The sequence below is a fragment of the Aplidium turbinatum genome, chromosome 1 (assembly GCF_918807975.1).
Source record: "Aplidium turbinatum chromosome 1, kaAplTurb1.1, whole genome shotgun sequence".
NCBI lineage: Eukaryota > Metazoa > Chordata > Ascidiacea > Aplousobranchia > Polyclinidae > Aplidium > Aplidium turbinatum.
This window is the reverse complement of record NC_137472.1, coordinates 45,759,728-45,781,566: the sequence shown is the minus strand read 5'-3', so window position 1 is coordinate 45,781,566 and position 21,839 is coordinate 45,759,728. Positions and strand designations below refer to the sequence as shown.

Genomic DNA, 21,839 nt, shown 5'->3' with positions numbered 1-21,839 from the left:
AAATGTTCCATCCATTAGGTGCCGCAGAATGCGTTGCTCAAGCGCACACCCCGAGAGTCGAACCAGCGCCGCTTGATGTGGAAGCTTCTTTGTTCACAGAGTCACGCGCTAACCAACTGAGCTATCGGGGCGGACAGTGATTCGTCACACTGTATAGTTAAAGCTATATTGAGCAGTAAATACTGAACTAAGAACACACACAACAAGCCAGGTAAAGCAATGTTTAATGGCAGAGTCGAGGTAAATCTACAACAAATTTAACCGTTGTGTTTCAAAGACGAAAGCAGTTATCATGTTCTAGTAAAAACTTGAAAATAAGCTTTTGCTACCGGCAAAGTCTTACTACTAGGAGCAACAGGTTTAAACATTCATTTGCAAGTTGCAGCCACCGGTAACCAACATCTTCCAACACAGGATTTGTGTTATTCAAAGCAACATTAACCCCGATCTATAAAAACACAATTGCTTGACTAACAAGCAAACTTTAAGAAAAGTAAGGAAATAGAAACGATCACAACATAGTATGATGTTGCCATCGACGGTATAGTGAGTGTGTATAAGCTTACATGATAAACTATAGGATGTGCAATGCAAACCAGTCACATTAATAGCTGGGACGAAAAGGTGCAACAAAAAAGAAGATTTATAGGCCTACGGTATATTGCTACCAAGATTAATATTAGTTCAAAACCGATACAAAACTGAGTAATTTCAAAGAAATGGTCAACTGAAGAACGGTGATCAGTAGGGCAAGTTTTTATTGCATTGAAATCGTGAGAAATTTGCACATAGTTTTAACAAAAGTTGCATTTATGCACAAGTATTTTAAAATTATTAGAGTATGAGATACGGTACTCGAAAGGTTCTGTTGTATAACCCAACAACCTAAGACTTTCTTTTCTGTACGCTATCGATCATGCATACATTTTTATGTTCTTCAAATTTGAAACCTACATCACAGCATTTCGCTGTCAGCTCCTGCAAAGCTGTCAAATTTAAACGACAGTGATTTACTCAAGCGATCTATTTGCATAGGCTATAATGCCAAATATTTCTTTGTTATGCAAATTAAAGAAAATAGAACCATACTAGAAACAGTTTTATAGCATGTTTTTTAAACCACACCTTTACATTTTGCGCAATACTTGATAAAAGTTGCAGTAAGAAGTTACATGTAAAATAGAAATAAGTTACAAAAAGTTGCAATATAAAATTCCTACAAACAGCGTAGCGTAAAGAAGAAGTTCTTTTATTTTGCATCTCCTTCTTTACGCTACGCTGTTTGTAGGAATTTTATATTGCAACTTTTTGTAACTAAAACATCATACTAGATAAATTCTGAGTATTTAGGAAGCTGTAAAAAAGTTGGAAAAACTTGCCCTACTGATCAGTATTAGATGTAAAATATACAACTTTAACTATGCAATATGGATTACAAAAATAATAACAAGCAAATTATGTACCACTATATTGCACTGAAATTTTTCTCTACTGACAGTCACAAAAAAATATGATTTTTTAAAAACTATTCACAGGGCACCAATTAACAGTCCACGATATTGAAGTGCAGACAAACAGGCGCTACCGCACTGTGGCGCCGGGCGTTTTAGGTTTAACGCCGAAAACGTTTTAGGTTTTTTAGGCGTTTTAGTTAGAAAGGCGTTTTAGGTTTAACGCGGTTTTAGGTTTAACGCCGCAAAAAGTCTATAACATTGGTATTGGGTGCATACTGCATGGTAGTAGCGACAAAACGATATATTTTATCAATAATTTGCATGTAACGAGGTAGCATCGTCCAATATCCCCGTGAAAGCGCCCACCAGGCATGCAGCTCCGTGACTGCGACTAAATGCCGTGCTCCGTCCTTTTCACGAAAATACACTGGACAATTAAATCGTGAATCCTTATTGGAGATGAAAATATATTAGCATCAGCACGCATGGTAATCTGCAGCAGCTGTTCTCAACCGGGCGTCCGCGAAGCGATTTCAGGGGGTCCGTGAAAGTTTCCGAATTTGCAGCATGATTGATAAATTACAAACTTTAAAACTTAGTTGTGCTTTATTTGTGTATCACAGTGATTCTCACACTGTAGGCTACGTCGCAACGCCCTGGCGAGTCGTTTGAAAGTTCAAAGGACTTCGCACAAAGGTTCGGTTTCCTAACTTTAAAAAATCATACAAATGAGTTAAATCTTTAAGGTCATGTTGCCTGTGTTCAACTTAATTCCTTTTTTTTGAGACAGTAGATTGTTGATCAACTTAGAAATGCAAACGTTAGTCAGCAGTCTATCGTCACTCACAGTTTTGCAATGATAAAGATTATAACGAATTAATGTTGATTACAAATGAAAAAGGGGAGAAATTCTTGGTATCGGTCGTAAAATTCTATTAATTTTAGATAAATTTTATAGAAAAACATTAAATTAGCATATAGATTACCGATTTTTTATCCTGTGTGCCAACATATAGCTCAACAGTGCGTCGCGAGTTTAGAAAATTCTTCTGTGTCGCTTCGAAACTTAAGAAACATTTTATTCCATCAGGAAACGTGATATATATATCAAAATTTCAGATAAAATTTTTTAAGGGTCCTCGTCCACTTCTAAGGTACCAAAAAGGGACCGTCAAGACAAAAAGGCTGAGAACTACTGATCTAGAGGAAAACAAAGACACGATTTCACAACAACAATATCACCACATTAACATTACCCCAACAGTTAAAATCGCACTCGATACATATGAACAACCAGGAATCAACAAATCTAATTCATCCTTTATAAGTTGCATAAATGTTTTCGGTTTCATGAACTTTCACCTTGTACAATGAGCAGTTTTCATTTTCAAAATAGGGCATCAATAGGTTCCATAAATATACAGCTATGTTTTCAACGGTGGAAGGCCGAGTCTTAAAGTATTCTATATCTTTGTCAACGCATTTGTGGTCCATCGTCTCCATTATTGTTTTCTATAAACAAAATTAAGAGAATGTCAGGCAGGATTCATGAGATGCAAAGCAACTTTACATCACAGGGTGGAAAATGCCAGAACACTGAACATGAGCTATTTGAGTGCATAGTTTGTAATTGTCACAATCAATATGCGTAGCTTGGATGGCAGGCTGCATTCATGATTCTTGTCCCAGAATAGGTGAACTACTTTATTGTGTAATTCTGTTGTGGTGTTTCGTCGATTGCTGTCCTCCTATTCCTATAGTAACCTTTAATTACGCAATCTTTTATTGCGAAGTTTGCTTCTAGAAGATTTTGTGTTTGTGCAATTCTCAAAACGTTTTTTTGACTTGTTGACCAGAAGAATGAGTTCTTGTGATGTAATATTACCCTAGTCTCTGGAAGTTTCTGGTCAAGCAAATAGCCGCATAATTTGAATATGATTATAAGAGTTGTGTATTATGGGGAGTAGAAGTTGTAACGAAAAGTATGTTGAAGACGATTGTAGAGTTCTAGGCAATATTGAATAGATTGTGAAAGCCCCGTAGTAGTTATTGTCAGTTGTAAAGTATCTGTTGCAAGCAGTAGTGTATAACTGTATATGTATAATGTGTATATCTATTTTGAAGTTGACGACGAAGTTTCCTGTATTTCTGGAAGCAATCTACAATCTCAAAAGTAGAACTATTCGACCTATAATTGACTGTTTAACATTTGATATCTCAATGAACTACGCCATCAATTTTTCCCAAGTCTCGTTATGTGTAAGAGATAGAAACAATTGTGACAGTAACAAAAACAGACATGTCGTGAGTAAAATTTTCTGTCTTTGTCAATAAAATGAAAACTTTCCGCTTAATGTATTTTTATAAAAAATTTCTGTAATAATTTATGACATTCAACACAAAATCAATTCTTTTAAAACAAAACAATTTACTTGCCTGCATATATTCTTTCAGTCTGGCTGCATCCATTACCATCCCTGTAACACTGTTTTTGTACCCACAGACTGTCACTTTCACTCTACATCAAAAAGATATTGAAATTGTAATGTTGATGAACAGTTGAACACATTTTCAAACTACTCACACAGGCTAATGTGAGTAGTTGAAAATAGTTAATGACTAACATATCAGATCCTTTAATTTGAATATTCACTAAAATCAGTACCGGTACTAGTTCAATCCATGCTACATCATGCTATATGTGTTAAAAAGGATCTGTCAAAGCTGGCCTAACAAGGTTGTTAATCTCACAAAATATTAACCTCCAGATTTATAGAAAATCTCGTTTAGTAAAGTTTTTGAAGCTTTGTGAGTGTCAAACTTAATCAAGTTATGCATTGCTTACATGTAGTAACAGTTTCAGTGTGGAAACTAAATAAGGTTTGTTGTTGCTAACTATACTCACATGGCCCGTTTGTCAAAGATTAAAAAAATGTTTGCCTGTGGTCCAAATTGCTTACCCACCCCTGCTCTAACTAATACATACCAGACTTCTCAAGTATAATATCGGGGTAATTGATTACTCACACATAGTTGTGCCCATGACCATTGACACCATTACACTTTCCATAAAGCTGTCTGTTTTCGTCATCTGAAAGCTCCATACAGTGGAGGCGGTGTGAAGCACATAAGGCAACTCGTCTGAAAATAAAGATGCAGTGAGAAGACTTAACATTCAAGGTTATAAAAAATGGAATATCAAACAATAAGCAAGGAGTAAAGCATCAGATCTACATTATAGATTTTAAAGCACTAGCTTACACACAGCTCACGGTCGAGAACAATGGCGTATTGTATACTATCCAACCCTCAGGAAGGAACTTAATGATGATGAGCTTACCAAATGTTGTAACAGACAGCATTCTTCTTAACTTATACCGGTAATTCCTGGCTACTTTCTATTCTTCATAAAACTGAATTCACAGCTTTTACTTTTGTCAAATCAAAGTTGTAGATTCGGTTAACACATTATATCTGAGTAATCCTACTTGGTTGTTTTGAGTAATCTGAGTAATCCTACCTAGTAGACATAAGACATTTTATGATGCACGAAAATATGTATGCATAAACAAAGTGGCCCTTTTCACAGCCATAGTTGTGACCGCAAAGCATTGATTTGTGGCAGGTGTTGCCAGGGTTGAGGTTTTATTCTATCCAGGACGTCAAAGTTTCCCAAATCATAAGTATAGCTTGAGTTATAATCATAAGTTATATCCGAAAAGTCGGATATCTGGGTAAAAATAAAGACATGTCGAGCTCAAAAATGTTTAAATTCTTGAATTATCCTTGAAAAAAAGCACACTGATATATTCTTCAAGGAAATCATTCCACACATCTCAGTAATGATGCTGAGGTGATACATTATAATACTTTGCAGATGTAACATATTGTGCTTTTCCATTCATTATCAGGTAGACCCACCTGACACTTAAGAGTACTGAGTTTCTTTCTATTAGCATATGCAAAACTTCCTACTCATAATGGCCATAGAATGCAGTACCGTAGGGAAAAACCCAACATGTTCTGCTCTGGCATGATTACCAATGCTTGCTAAAAAACGTTGAGCCAAACACCTAATAGCACATTACATAAAATTTAGAACTGTTTTCTTGGTTGTTATGTCCTTAAATGCTCTTTCTGAGAGTATAAATGATGATATTTTATTGAATAAGTTTTTCTGGAATATGGTTGTGCTGACCCAATAGAACCCTCAAGTGGTACACAATAAAAAAAATATGATTGGTATTTGGTAATCAGAAATCACTGGTGTAAACATACCAAAAGTACGGTAGTATTGTTCAAGGCTTCAAAATCTTACCCGTCTACACATACAAAACCATTACTTAATCAAAGTACCAGCAGGCCTATTGCCTAGCGGAATGGCCCGTTTCGGCTAGTCCGATTGGGCTGATCCGATTCGGCTAGTCCGATTTGGCTATTTACTCTTTTCGGCTACAGCCCGATTCGGCTAGTCTGATTTGGCTGATCCGATTCGGCTAGTTCCCTATTGGGCTACAGCCTTTAGCGGTTAGTTCCTTATTCGGCATTTTTTTGAAAATCCAACGATAATCCTTCTGTAATCCAACAAAATCCAACATCGTTTCTTTTGCATTCCGACAAATTTAGCGAAAAATGTTTGAATTATTAAATTTCTTTTATAGTTGAAATTATCGAAGCTTTAGATGAGTGGGGTTTTGACCTAACCCTTGAGATCATAAAACTAAAAAGCGAATTAAATTTATTTTTGAACTATTAATGTTTGCTCAGATGAAATTGACATGTATCATGCGTCGCCGTCTGCATGCAAACTTAGAATATATTAGAATCCTCAACTATTACAAAATTCTAAATCCAACGACGCCTTCTGTTTATTTACAGTAGAGAATTTTGTATTTTGATCTCGAAGCTTTAGATGAGTGGGGTTTAGACCTAACCACTGAGATCATAAATCATATTTATGACACCGGCATAGGCGCCGACTTTTAATTTTGCACGGGGTGGCGGATAGCACAATATGGCAACCTAAAAACTTTCAAACTGCATGTTTTTGTTTTTTTACTAAGCGTGTTTCGTAGATGCAATTGTCTTTTCACACCTGATTTGTAGCTCGATTATTTACAAAACAACTTTACAACAAACCACAGGAAGTATGTCGTGAATTTTATTGTTACGTTGTCGCTCCGACATTTAACATTTGGCAAAAGTATTTTTGCGAACGGCAGCTCTGTCAATCCAACTGTTAATCAACTGGTCAAGTTGTAACCGTTAAGCTTCAGCTTGATAAACATTTAAAATTAGGATGTGGTTCTATCGCTGTTGCGTCATGGTAGATCACAAGTAGGTTTTTATGCGCCTGAGTGCATTACTAAACGATCACTCCGCCTCGCAGGTGGTGGAAGGCAACGATAAGTATATTTTCACAATGCAGACCACGTTTGGAAGCATTAATGAGATTGTTTCATTGCTTGCAAATAGATCAAACAGTTGCGACAGTTGAACGCTTTTTCGGTAGCATCTTTAAGCTGAATAAAACTGGAATGTCGGGGAAAACTTTTACTGGACGACTTTTTGTAATTTTTTCTATGATGTAACAAGCAACTCCTATGTAAGACCAATAAAATCCCGCCTCACAACTTGTCACGCATTGACACGCAATATTACATTATTACTGCATGAAGTAGATAACAAAGTAGAAATTAAAGCAAGAAGTAGATGACAGTACACTCCAATTGAAATCGGAAAATAATTCAAAATGCAAAATCTTGACTAATTGAAAAAGGTTGCTTTCATTATTGGAAATTGGCAGGGGGTGTAGCTTTCCTCGAATAGAATCATATAAACGTGTAAATTTGCAGAACATTAAAACTGCTACTTTACTAGGTGCACTTTTTAAATAAAAACTCAAAAAGTTTCGAAAATTGCATTTTTTTTAATAAAATTTGAAAATAGATATTCATTTAGGAGGTGGAGCTATAAATCATCGAGATAATTTTATTTCCAAGTATTTTATAGCTGTCATAATTTATAGCGATATTATGAGCAGTTTAAAATTTTTCAAAAAAGATTTTTGAGGGAGGCAATGGAAAGATCGTATTTTATTGATTAATAAATCCCATTGTAAACCTAACAAATGTAACAATGACTTATGACAAGTAACAAATAAAACGATCGCAACAACAACAAGGAAAAAACTCGTAGCCACATGTTGCGTAATCTTCACGTAGCTTGCTTGATGTTACGCGAGTATCATGCTTGTGACAAAAACAATCATTTTCTTCGCAATACTGTATTGGTTCACCCCTTGCTTTACGTTGACTTGAAGCGAAAACCAATGATCAAAAAAAGATTTAAACGTCCGTTCAAATTACATTTATTTGCAGTAAGTAATGTAACCTAAACGGGGTGGCTGCCATCATGCCATAGAGGTTATGGGGTGGCGTGGTTGGCCACCCCGTAAGTCGGCGCCAGTGGATGCATTAGACATTTGCATTTTTGTAATGATTTTCAAGCGAAACAGAAGTGTTTTGTTAGTTGTTCGAGTGTGTTATTGTTCAAAATACATTTAAAAACTTACATACGAGTTATTAATTAGAGATTAGCATAAATTTGATGCTTTAAAACAAAGTCATATATTATCATATATTTCAAAAAATAAAGTCATATTTTTCAATTTTTTAGGTAAAAAAAATGGCCCTAGTAATAAGTAATAGCACGTCACTATCAAAGCAGTTGTAATTATTAGATTAGGCCAGTCCGTGGTGCATTCCCAGGTCCAACGTCAATGCAGGTGAACAATGGTTGCGATTATTACAATTCAAGTACTTGACATTTCTTGGCACATTTTCTCAAACGATCAAAATATAGTCATCATAACACACATTATTACCTGATTTGTTGCCACACAAGTGTGGATGCGAGCCTTGCATTTCTCATCACGTCGGGAACAACGCCAGTATTTCTTAAGCCCGTCTGGACTATATTGAGCTAGTTGAAACATGTAGCCATCATGTAGAAAAACCTCACCTTTGCGCTGCGTACTAATCGATTCCTCTGCCATGATCAAGTAACATCAACTGAGAGTCTAACGAAGGAACTAACCAAAGGAATTTCAGGTCATGTAACGCCGAAACCCAGGTTTACTCTGAACTGCCACTTAGGTTTTAACTTCATCTTTTATGGCAAACGCTATTTGGCAACTGTCTTTTTTTCGTTGACACGTTTTCGCTGAGACTTCATCTCATTAACCCCTATTGGTAATCATGAAAACTGTTATTTTCATGTAAAACACATATTTTGAACGAACCCAGACATCAAAACTCGTCATTTTTACATTGATTCAACGTCTGCAGACGTTGAATGAATGTAAAAATGACGTATTTTGCCGTCTGGGAAAGCACTCAAAGGTAAACACTGGATAAAATGCAAGAATGCAAAAGATACCATATTGTTGAATTAAAATACGAAATCCTCTAAATAAACAGAATAACCGGACATACATTTCTCTGTTATCATTTTTAATGTAAAAATTCCTTTTGTGGTCCCTTTGTCTGAAACAAATAAAAACTGTGCTGTTGAAATTTCCGATTGTAGTTTTGGTCTCAATCTCATCAACATGATTCGGAGTAAGCTGTTTGTTACGTAATTCACAAGGCTAATTGTTCTGTGGAGTGACCATTCTGTTGCTCCGGTTTTTTTTGGTAAAGTTATGAATATAGAACGTACCATATCACTAGGGATGTAACCGGTGTCATAAATATGATTTATGATACTCCACTCATCTAAAGCTTCGAGATCAACTATTGTGGAATAAAATACAAAATTCTCTACTGCAAATAAACAGAAGGCGTCGTTGGATTTAGAATTTTGTAATAGTTGAGGATTCTAATATATTCTAAGTTTGCATGCAGACGGCGATGCATGATACACGTCAATGTTATCTGAGCAAACATTGATAGTTCAAAAATAAATTTAATTCGTTTTTTAGTTTTAAGATCTCAATGGTTAGGTCTAAACCCCACTCATCTAAAGCTTCGATGATTTCAACTATAAAAGAAGCGATATTACAACATTCTCTAAATAAACAGGAGACGTCGTTGTCCATTTTATGTGAGCAAACAGTTAAATTTAATAGTTCAAACATTTTTCGCTAAATTTCATTTTAATTTGTTTTTCTTTGTCGGAATGCAAAAGAAACGATGTTGGATTACAGAAGGATTATCGTTGGATTTTCAAAAAAATTGCCAAATAGGGAACTAACCGCTAAAGACTGTAGCCCAATAGGGAACTAGCCGAATCGGATCAGCCAAATCGGACTAGCCGAATCGGGCTGTAGCCGAATCGGACTAGCCGAATCGGATCAGCCCAATCGGACTAGCCGAATAGTAGCAGACCCATTGCCTAGTATATCTTCATCTTACTCACCTTGTAAGATAAACTTGTTCTTGATTGGCCATAACAATTTACAGAAATGAGCCAAAGTATATATATATGCCGGCAAGTGTGCGATTAGCCTATTATAGTCACAAAATGATGTGAATAGTGATTAAATCAAATGTTTTTACTTTGTTGCATATAACACAGAGTAGTGTTTTCAGTTACACAAATACAAATAAAAAATTCTCCAACTTTACGTTCAAAATTCCTTAAATTGTATAACACTTCCCAAATCTACAAAAGCAAAAAAGTACCAAGTGTAGTGTAAAACTAAGTGTAACTTAAGTGTAGTGTAGTAAAACTAAGTGTATGTAGAGTAGAACTAAGTGTAAAAGAACCAGCCATATCGATTAAAACTGTCCAATCACACATAAAACAATAATATTGCAGTGCATGTTTTGATTAGCCTAATAAATGTACAGTAATAAACCTGTGGCAATTATACCTCTTCATTGTTTTGTAAAAGAAAATCAACGACACTAGATTCATAGAACCATAGATCATAAAAGCAAGCAATGAATTATACAACTACACTACAGACTATGTGGGATTGTGGGTATTTGACATAATTGTGTCCACTTCACAAATTTGTAACTATTTTGCAATTGAACATAATTTGATAACAGTTTATTTACCAATAATGTTACCACAACTTGTGTAAGTTTTATTATTTTATGCTAACTATGTGACTTGTTTCTTAGTTTTAAAACTACATTTTTAGAAAAACTCTTGTTTTAAAAAACAAAAAATAGCATCCTGACTTTCAAGCGACAAAAAATGAATATGTCAATAAAAAGTGCTTTTATCAGGGTGTATGTGTTGTTGCTGTCATCGTATTATTTAGCGCGTGTTTTTTACGAATTGTTTTATTAGGCAAATTGCACAGAATTAGTTCGCCAAATTGACAGTGGTTTTTGGACGCATTTTGGTTGGGATAACAGCAATCACAAAATGCACTATTGTAAGTTTAATACACACAACAATACCACCAAATTATTACACGCTTAAGAGTAGAGCTCGACTGATATATCGATCATCCGATATTTAACGACCAATATCAGGGGTAGCCGATATATTGTATCGGCTATTTTTCGCCGATAAACATCGGCCAGCAAAAGCACACTCAAAACCAGTCATATGCCTTTTGATTATTTAGAAAAAACACATTTTTGCATGCAGCATGTAGATTCGTATCACAGAACACTCCCTACTTCTGTCAAAGATGGCAAAACCTTGAAAGGTTTTAAAACGTGTCCCTAAATAGTAAATCATGTAGTAGGCTATATTATATATCAGTAGTTAGCATGACCACAAAACCCAAACAGCAAAAGAATAAAACAAAAACAAAGAGAAGCACACATGTAGTAATAAATCAAAGCCTAATGACAAGTGCTGTGGATTGAATTTGCCAGTTCCAGTATTGATGTGGATGAGCAGTCATCATAATAATAATGGCATAGAGAAAAAAAAACTGGGCATAAAAGAAACGCATTCTCAGGCAAAAGCCCATTTCGATGTGGCCCAGGAGAGCAAGGTGTTGAGCTCTTTCTATGGTCAGACTTCACATCACACAGTGATTGTTGAATTGATTGTGAAGTAAGCAGATGCATCTAATAGTCAAAACAAAAATAGGCTACATTGGTGGTGCACTGCAGAGTGCAGTGCTTGCCAATGAAGTAACCACCTTGATTGTTTTTCACGTCACGCTTCATTGCACAGAGCTGTAGAGAAGGTCTATTGCACATTTCGAAAATTATAACATATTTCAAACAAAATATTATATGTGCAAATGAATCAACAAAGACACTAGAACTGTGAACGTGGCAGGCAAAGCAACACCGCACAAAATACCAGTCAGCCACTTATGAAATGAAGCGATCGATCAAGCAATATCTTTGGGGCAGGGGTCGGCAACTTACGGCCCGCGAGCTGGCTCGGCAAGGAAAATCATCCGGCCTGCAGCCATTTTACAAATTATAGTATTATATCGCTTGCCCAGTGATAAATTATTTTATAATCGAACACTTAATTTTTTATTAATGTGATTGTAACATAAGTTATGCCTCATTTTTACCGCTTCTTTGGTGACTTTAATACTGTTCAGTGTTCATGATGGGAATTGTCACAACACCTGACAAACCTTTGAACTTTCTATTTGACTCAATCGTCCGCTGGCTCAGTCGAGATGATATGCTAAAAAGAGTGTACACGTTGAAAAAATAGCAACATGCCTTGAAAATAAGACCATCATTGTTGCAGAATTTCTTGAACAAGAATGGGTTCTAATTTGGCATTTCTGGTCGATTTACCATCGCATTTGAACAACTTGATTGTGCAGCTTCAGGGAAAGCTCCAATTCATACACAGGATGTGGGTGCATATAGGCCTTGCCTACGCGCATTCGAAATAAAACTACGGCTCTGGGAAAGTCAAATGGAATATGCAAATTATGCTCAATTTGCTAAACTGCAAAAGAACAAACCTACGAGCAATACGTTATTGGTTTCTACGAAACAACACTTAAAAATCAATTTTCATCCCGCTTGGTGACATTCGTTCTCTCAAAAACGACATCAAATCATTCAGTCCTATACATCATTTGATGTAGCCTACAGTAGGGCTACCATATGTCCTCTTTTTGAAGAAAAATAAGTTGTCCTCTGTGGACATGCAAAAATGCTCCGATGTCCTCTTTCTTTACATTTTCAGTCTTCTTGCTCATATTTTCAACAGGATTTCATTGTTATGTGACTTTTTTGCAATTTCCAACCATTTCTGTACCAATGCAATATTCTGATTTATAGATCTTCAAAAAAACATTGGCATACTATTTCATCTGCTGTTGTAAACAATCTTAGACATTCATTGACACATACTAAGTATATACATTGCTTTGCCATTGTCTTAAAAGCCAAATAATGGTCAGCGATGAGTGCGAGTGAAACTGCAAATCCACTTGTGAGGAAATTTTATCATTTGAGGAGAACTGTTCAACTATATAATTTATGAAAATGAAAAATTGGACAAATTAAAAAATAATCAGAAAATTAAAAAATGGAGTAAATCACAAGAAAATGAAACATTAAAAAACGCAAAAACTTGCAAAAGAGTTTGATATATTTACATTTTAAGGTTCTCACACTTTTACAATAAATTATTATTTTACCCAGATCTATTTCTTATTGATTCAGCACTTATAAACGTTGCTGATTACCAACCTAATTTGTTAAGTGAAGCGAATCGAAAAATAATCCAAGTGGTTAATGCATGACATACAGCCTATTTCAAAATAAATCGTGGCATGGGTACTTACAACTTATGTGAGTGCAAATGTAGAATGACTTTAATCTATGACGCAGTCACAATGGTAGACTACAAGGAAAGAAACAGACTTTTATAATAGGTGAGTCTGTCCTTAGCATCTCATTAACAGCCAGTGGCGTACGCAGAATTTTCTCAAGGGGGGGGGGGGGGGGCATTGAGAGTAGCATAGCTAGGAATTTTGAAAGGGGGGTTTTGACGGCCGGCGGGCGAAGCCCGACGGTGTTTCTGCTTAAGACGACACCCAGCGGCGTGGGGTCTGGGGGGCCTCCCCCAGAAAATTTTGAAAAATTGCTTTGAATTTGGGGCATTCTGAGAGCATTTTCAACAAAAATGTGGGTATGAATATTCCTGTAAAATGGTGCTGTTAGGTGGCATAGCAAAAGGATAAGATCATGTTTTCTTCGGCATTTTTCAGAAATAAAGCTAAGTCTCTATGTTTTCTTGTTAATTCCTGGCTGAGATGTTTGAATGTTTGGTATTGGCAAAACTCGCTCTTTTAATGCAGTTTTGTTTAAAATTAGGCAAGTTTTTTTTAGACTGAAGCCATCATTTCCAAGCAAAAAGAGACTGAAAGCATCTTTCTCAATATTGTGACGTCACACGCGTGCCAAAGTGGGGTTGTAACCCCCAAGGCCTAACCCCCCACTCCCCTTGGCTATGCTACTGGCCATTGATATCCCAGACGTCTTCATGATATCCCAGTATGGTTTTTAGTTTAGACTTTATCCATTTCTCTCTCACTAATCACTATAATATGCTTACAGAACACTATGCTACATTGGCATACCTGGGGTGGGGTAGGTGGATTGGGCCATGTATTTCGTATTGGCCTAGTCTATAAAACAACATTGTTACAGTAATTGCTTTGACAGAGCAATGCAAAACATATTAAATGCCTTAATCTACGTCGTTAACTACTAAAACATTTTTAAGGGGGGGGGGGGGCCATGGCCCCCCCTGCGTACGCCACTGTTAACAGCTGTACACAACTTCGGGTGCAACCTAGTTTGTACCCTGAAAAGATCAAGAGAAAAAATTAAAAAAAGCCGAAGTCGCTGATCGCAGTTTAATCAGTGGCTCTGGTTTAATAGCACAAAGCCGAACTCGCTGCTCGGAGCAGGGTTGCCAGATTTTGAAAAAAAAAGTAGCCAAAAAAGTAGCAAATTTGCTCTCAAAGTAGCCCAATTTATAGCAGGGGGCGCGGAAACTATGTTTTCCAACTTCTGGGGGGCGAAGCCCCCTAGACCCCCCGTGAAGCGTTCTAACACTGACACAGCCCCAATCATTTGGATGTCTCTGTTAGGCATGCTTCATGACAGAACTGCTTAGTCTCAGTTTTGTCTTGTGCATGAGTCCCACTCGGCATAAAATCATAAAATTTATCATTTTTTGAAAAAACCATAAAATAGTCATAAAATTTTACCTCAGTCATAAAAAATCATAAAAATTGCAGCTCATTTGATTGTTCGTCTGACACATTTGATGGTTGAACACATTTGATTGAAAACGTTTGCAATTTTTAGTTATTTTTCCTGTGTGTCATGATAAACGCCATGTTGTTGCTTGGTTTCATTTGCTTATGGTATATTAGTTAATAATCAAAATTGCTTGAAATCCTTCCCTTAAGTCGCTGGTATCTTGTCAGTAGTGTGAATTGCTTCCAAACTTTTTTAGCGAATGTAACTTCAGTTAAGCAATATAATGTGGCCGGTGCAAAAGCATAAAAACAGCATAAAATAAGCAAAAAGATCATAAAAAATGCATAAAAAAAGCCAATTATTCTCATAAAATCATAACAAAAATTAAGATTTGTGGAGTCTGGAGTGGGACACCTGCATGTGTTGGGTTTTTTTTTTTCATTGAAGGACAAGGTGTACAATCATCATTACACAAATTCAACAAACATACATTTTCATCAAGCCATTCATTCTTATTCCAATTATTACTACATTGATTAGTAAACTATGTAAAAACTACATGCCAGTCAGTGGAAGAACCTGAAAAAAAATGTTAATTAATAACATACAAGCCGTCAAATGCTCTTGAATGTACAGCTAAAAAACACACATATGAAAAATCAGCTTAACAAACCCAGTGAAATTGCACAAATTACTCTGCTAAATAGCAACAGAGTTACCGGTACAGTAAGGCACGTTCACATCAGGCTCTATCGGGTACAGATTAGATTCTCACTACTTTTTCAGCACACTACTTTTCAAGCACTTCTGCGTTCTGAGTTCTACCAGAGATATAAATACAGAGATAGGCAAAGTGGCCAATTCGTAAATCGATGTTGAAAAATGATGACGTCACCGTCACGGTGCGTGGATATGGATCAACAGCGATAAGGGAAAGGCTACGAGGCATTCAGGACAGTATTTCCGATTTCGGAGTTCACTTAGTTCACGTTTTGAAAACGAAGGTTATAAAAAAGCATACGATATATTTTAGGCTGTAGGAAAATGGAAGTTTTATCTATGTTCCAATACGTCTTGGCTCACACGTTTTGTTCAAACAAATGGCATGTTGTTTGACAAAAGAAAAGGCATTCGATAATTCCAATCATGCCATTAACTGATAATCTCAATCCTTTAAAGGTTTGGTACTGCTATTTTGCATTCATCAAATGCTGGCATTTGCACAACAATCTAACCTCTTAGTGTAATTTATTATGTTAAGAATCGATTTCGCTATAGTAATAGCATCTTCAGCTAGCACATGTAAAAAAGAAAATTTGAAAAATACGTAAAATGAACAAATAAAGCAAACTCCGATGTTATCAACACGCATAAAATTATATTTTAAATAGATGGTTACATAATATTTAAAATCAAAACCTGCAAGCCTAAATCTTAACTGGTGTTCTCCCACGATTTCCAACAATATATTGGTACAAAAATCAAGAAATACATTATCCTTATCATCCATCTAGTAAATTACAACAGTTTAAGAAGGCGAATACAAAGAAAAACGCAATTTAGTTTCAGTCCATTGCCGTAAGTTTACATTGATAAAACGTCAATAAAGAATAAGTTTGAATGGGCAAGGACTAAGATTGAACACGCTCTTGGGTTTTTTGACCTATGTAGGCTACAATACAGTTTTGAGTGACTAGTGGCGTTCGTCGTTCATGAGGTGTCAACATAGAAAAGTGGTCCATATCGGATATTTTTTTAAATATGGTCCATGGGCCAAAAAGGTTGAGAATCACTGCTCTACATCAGGGCCGGATTTAGCTGATGGGGGGCCCGGGGCACTTTTAAATCGGGGGGCCCCCGTGCAAAAACATTTTTGACGTCTTTGGAATGAATAGCATTTGGAAGAGCAAGGATATAAAATTAGAAACAAAAAAGAAGCCGATCAAAACTATAATATTCCCAATTGCAACTTACGGATGCGAAACATGGACAATGAACAAAACAGACAGAAGAAAGATTGACGCATTTGAATTGTGGTGTTGGAGAAGGTTACTGCGTGTTCCTTGGACAGCCAAAATAACAAACGAGAAAATTCTTGAACAAATTAAACCGGACATATCCCTAGAAGCTAGAATCGTCAGGCAGAAGCTTTCATATTTTGGCCACATAATGAGAAGCAAATCAATGGAAAAAGACATCATGCTTGGTTTGGTGAGCGGAGGAAGAGGAAGGGGGCGCCCGGAAACAAGATGGCTTGACACGATTGTAAATGACAGTGGCATGGGAGTGCATGAATTGAAGGAGGCTGCGTGGGATCGATAGATGTGGAGAAAGATGACGTATAGAGTGACCGAGAGTCGTAAACGACTGAACGGATGATGATGATGATGGGCAAGGTTTGGTCAGATATGAATTTATTTTTTCTAATTGCCTTGGAAACTTGAGTGTCTGCATTTATCTGTTCATGCCAATTATTAAGATACGGCAAAAATACTCCTTGCAATCGTTCAAGTCTGGCATCAGTAGTTGAATAATATGGTTTTTTCGGTTTCCGGTTTGAATACTAAATTAGATCGTAGGCTAGCCTACTTTCATTTCATTAAACGTTATATAAAGGTATTTCTCAAAATCTTTGTATGAATGACTTTGATTTTTTAATGCATCCAGAATATGATTGTTGAATGTCCCGGTTTGGTTTTGATGCACATGACGATAATCAAATAAAGTACGTTTTGATGGCAAGCGCAAAACTCCACGAAGTTGATCCGAGTTGATCATATGCAGAGGAAATTTTTAACTGCAGGCTGAGAGCAAATCGGATAATCTCAGGATGATATTTTGTTTTACAATTCTTTTGATTAACTTCAAGTTGACTTTCAAAAAATATTTTTTGAAAATTAGTCAACATTGTAATACATTGTATGCTTTGTAATATACGGCTCGGGTTCCAAATAGCGACTGTCAGAACAGCGACTGTCAATAGAGCGACCACACGACAGCGATTCATTTAAAACAGCGACTGTCAATAGAGCGACTACACGACAGCGATTCATCAAAAACAGCGACTGCCACAACAGCGACCTCACTTCTTTTATTAAATCCAAGCTTATCACTTAATTTTTTTTCCTCTGCAGAAAAGAATAGGCTAATATTTGGCATATGGATAATACATATCGGAAAGACTTATTTTTGACCATTTTAGAAGGGAAATGACTGAGTTCCATCAACGGTTGGCGTTGTTGAAAACAAATATTGTTTGATGAAAATTAAGTCCTGGTTTGGATAGCCTAACTTAGCTATGAACACAGTTTGCCTAAGCATTCTAATTTTGTTTGGTGATCCAGTTTCACCCGACTTGTAGCCTATCCAAACTTAAGCCCAATGACACTCACCAAATGAAGACTTTTCACATGTTTTATTTAAAATATCAAAACACGTTTATGCTCACAATTTCGTTTTGATAATGTTAGCCTATTCATGAAGTTTGACTCTGTCGAAGCTGGTATACAAGTCTCCGCCTTAGTCAAAACTAACACATTGAAATTGACCAAAAATGTGAAATAAAACTTTGTAAAAAGCAATTAGTACAACATATAAAATACAGACACAGGAGCTAGTATTCAAGTCTATGCACCAGTCAAAATGCCATGACGTCATAGATTGGAATTGACCAACAAATAGAGGGTGAAGTAGGTACATATAGCGCCTTCACTACTTTACCTTTGCTTTGCTATTTTCTAACCCTACAAGTTAAGGTTTAAGATGACAAAATAGCAAATGAAAGTTACAGCAGCAAAGGCATAAAACAGCTTTTGCCTGGATGGTATTCACACACTTCACCCTATATTTGGTCGATTCTGACTCATGACGTTTTTGACCAAGAAGCTGAGCATCTGTACTTCCAATACCTTAGCCTACTAATTCTAACTGTAAACTTAGATGGGGCATTTTTATGGCACTTAAAGTGTTAAGTCGCTATCATAACAGTCGCTGTTTTAATGCAGTCGGCATTTATACAATCGCTGTTTGGAATGTCGCTCACTTCATTACGTCGCTATTATGAAGTCGCCATTATGACAGTCGCTGTTTTGACAGTCGCTATCCGGCCTGGATGCCGTAATATACAATGCAATTAGTGCCAATGACCGGCTTTGTTGTAATACCGGGACACATCTTTGCTGGAAGTGCTTCTAGTTCTGTGATTTGGGCACCAAGCTTGTAACAGAACATTGTGTCCTGACTGTCCTCAGACACTTTAAAATGAAAGTTAGACACACTAAATTTGTATTGTAATGTTGAGATATTTACAATAAGAACAAGGTCATTCTTTTGAATTGAAATATAATCTGCATGTTCTTGAAATTGCTACCCAATTCGTTTTATCCTGTTAAAAGATTTCTTGACATCTCCAATGTTTTCATGTATTGATGGTGTAATACTGTAATTCGGTCTCGGACCAATGTTAGACGCATAGTGGATAGCCTACAGCAGCTTATCACCGGTTCTCTGTGGCAAGTTTAAGCATGGGACGGCACCAAACTTCAAAGATTTACTGCTACTTTTGGAATTTATTATTATGTCCTCTGCATTAAAGTGTTTCTCACAAATTCCAGCATTTCCTTTGTGAAAAACTTGTTTAATATTATCTCTTGGATCACGTTCATCTCTGTACTTAAGTATGACATTCTTCAAAACTTCATTATGCCACACTTTGTACTTCCCTTTCGCATAAACATTGACAGTTTAAATATAGAAAAACCTTTTTATTTCTATCCGTGTGACACTGAGGGATTGGGCGATTCGAAGCTGGCATTTATAATCTAATAAATAACTGCAAATAAATAGTATAATGATAACATTCCTGAAATTATAAAACAAATATGAATGATTATAACAACAAAATTCATAACTGTAAAATACACCACAATTCATAACCTAATCTTGTAAATGGCAAAAGAACTACCATGCCCAGGCCATGACTAAGTATTTAGCCAGGTAGTTTAAAAACTGAAACTCTTGCTAAACCTGCATGTTGCTTCCTACATATACTCGCAAAATAATCAATAAATCCAAAAGGGCTACCGTAATCTGCTAGGTTTATTGCCGACTGGTCAATAATACATACGGTAACTTAGCTTGATAGCAATTAAGTTATCTACCATATTTAATTTTCCAATAGACGAATATTAATGCAAGCTCTACAAAACTGAATTGGAACCATCAAATTCCATGGAACTTCCTAACTTAACCTGTAAACCTCTGGGTAAACTGCTTGAAATTATCACGTTTTGCAGTTTGCGGGCATCGAGAGCTGCCGCTTGATCCCTATCCAGTCAACCGTGACCGCTTTTCAACATCGCCGCCTGTTTAAAGCGTACGCGGATTCTATTGCCTATCTCTTGTATTTATATCTCTGGTTCTACAGTAAGAGTAAACTGTAAAGACACAGAACGGAGATAACGTAACGCTAGAATAGACTAGAAACTCACTCAACCATGTCCCTTGCTACGTCTTGGAAACATGAGAATGCGCTGTAAAATTTGTAAACTACAAATAAACTGTCAGTAGACTGCAAGCGAAACTTACTTTAGTAAGAAATTTCCAATATAAAAAAATCGCAATCTTGTTATATTGTCGCCAATCTAAATTTAAAAGTAGCCCAAAAAGTCGCAAGTCGCCAAGCTCAATTTTTTGTCGCAAATCACATATGGAAAGTAGCCCAATTTGCGATAAGTAGCCCAATCTGGCAACACAGGCTCGGAGTTTCCGCAAACAAACTAGAGGGTTAGGGTAGGGACGGTACATTACGGCCTACGGGACGCGCAACTCCGTTGTTCCTTCAACATTAGAAGGGTCAATTGCCAACTTGAAATTTTTTTTTTACCGCTTTACTGCAGGCTTGCTTTCAACTAAAAACCTTAAATTACTTTAAAACCAACTTCACTCTTCTTATATAACCCATAAAAAGTAAAATATTTGTAAATTAGAAAAAAACGTAACCCTTCTAGTGTTGCGGATAAGCCAAAAGCGGATGAAGTTTCGCATCCCTATGATCTACATTCTACAACCTTTAGTTAAGGTTAGCGGAAACTGCGATCAGCGAGGAGAGAGAAACCTTTTATTTTTTCTGCTGCAAAAAATAGGGTTAGAGCATAGATTACTCTATGGTTAGGGTAAAGGTTAGCGGAAACTGCGATCAGCGAGGGTTAGGGCATAGATTATTCTATGGTTAGAGTTAGCGGAAAGTGCGGAAAAATGTTTGCAGAAACTGCGATCAGCCAGGGTTACCGGTAGCGAAAACTGCGATCAGCGACTTCGTGCTATCTTTCTCTCGATCTTTTCAGGGGGAAAAATTTAAAATGTTTGCGGAAACTGCGATCAGCGACTTTCGCTTTTTTTATTTTTTTTCTCTCGATCTTTTCAGGGTACGAACTAGGTTGCATCCTACAACTTCAATTATATTTCGTGCAAGTAATTTTATTTTTTCTGAAAAAAGTTAAGGCATGGCTACCTGCAGATAGGCCTACTGCCTCATTTTTATGACATTATCACATCACATTTTGTCACACAAATCGGCTTTCAAGAAACAAACAAACTTGTCTGTTTTGTTGCTGTAACTTTTGCTGCATACGTCTATAATTACCAAAAGGATGTAAAATTCTTTTTATACGTATACTTCTACTTGTATTTTACCCGCTGGCGAAACATGTTCTCCTTTTAGGCGATGAAAATATGGTAGGCCCAGCCTACAGGTGGACACAGTGCAAGAAAAGTAGGCCATCAGATGTAGTCTGAGCTACGCAGTGCAGTAACGAGCTAAAATTAAAATTTCACGCCGAGAGTGTAGGCCTATCACTGCTTCATTTCTATAAAATATCTTGAGTGGAAACAATACTCCAACTTGATTAATCATGCCAAAAAAGGGACTCATTACTTGGGCACTTGGCAGCACTTACGCGTGTGAACATCTATTTTCGTCAATGAAACTCACCAAGAACAAGTTGAGATTTGAGAACAAAACTCGCTGACGACTAGGCTACTTGCAAGATGTCATGCTTCTTTCCTCATCCAACTTACCGCTTGAACTTCAAAAACTTTCAAACTAAAATAACTGCAAATCTCACTGATGTTGTAGCCTAATCAATAAATGTAGCCTACGTTGAATTTTGTGCTTTTGCTAACAATGACTCTGATTAAATTCTATAAATTC

General features: G+C 36.5%; 1 protein-coding gene across 1 annotated transcript; it reads right to left on the bottom strand.

The window, feature by feature from the left end:
* Positions 1 to 207: 207 nt before the first annotated feature.
* Positions 208 to 9,946, bottom strand: LOC145772843 (6-pyruvoyl tetrahydrobiopterin synthase-like). The gene is made up of 5 exons (XM_082584727.1): positions 9,876 to 9,946; positions 4,482 to 4,595; positions 3,891 to 3,972; positions 2,817 to 2,966; positions 208 to 448 (listed from the first exon to the last, which is right to left on the bottom strand). The coding sequence occupies exons 1-5, from the start codon at positions 9,905 to 9,907 to the stop codon at positions 326 to 328; spliced, it is 501 nt and encodes a 166-aa protein (XP_082440853.1). The 5' UTR covers positions 9,908 to 9,946; the 3' UTR covers positions 208 to 325.
* Positions 9,947 to 21,839: the final 11,893 nt, after the last annotated feature.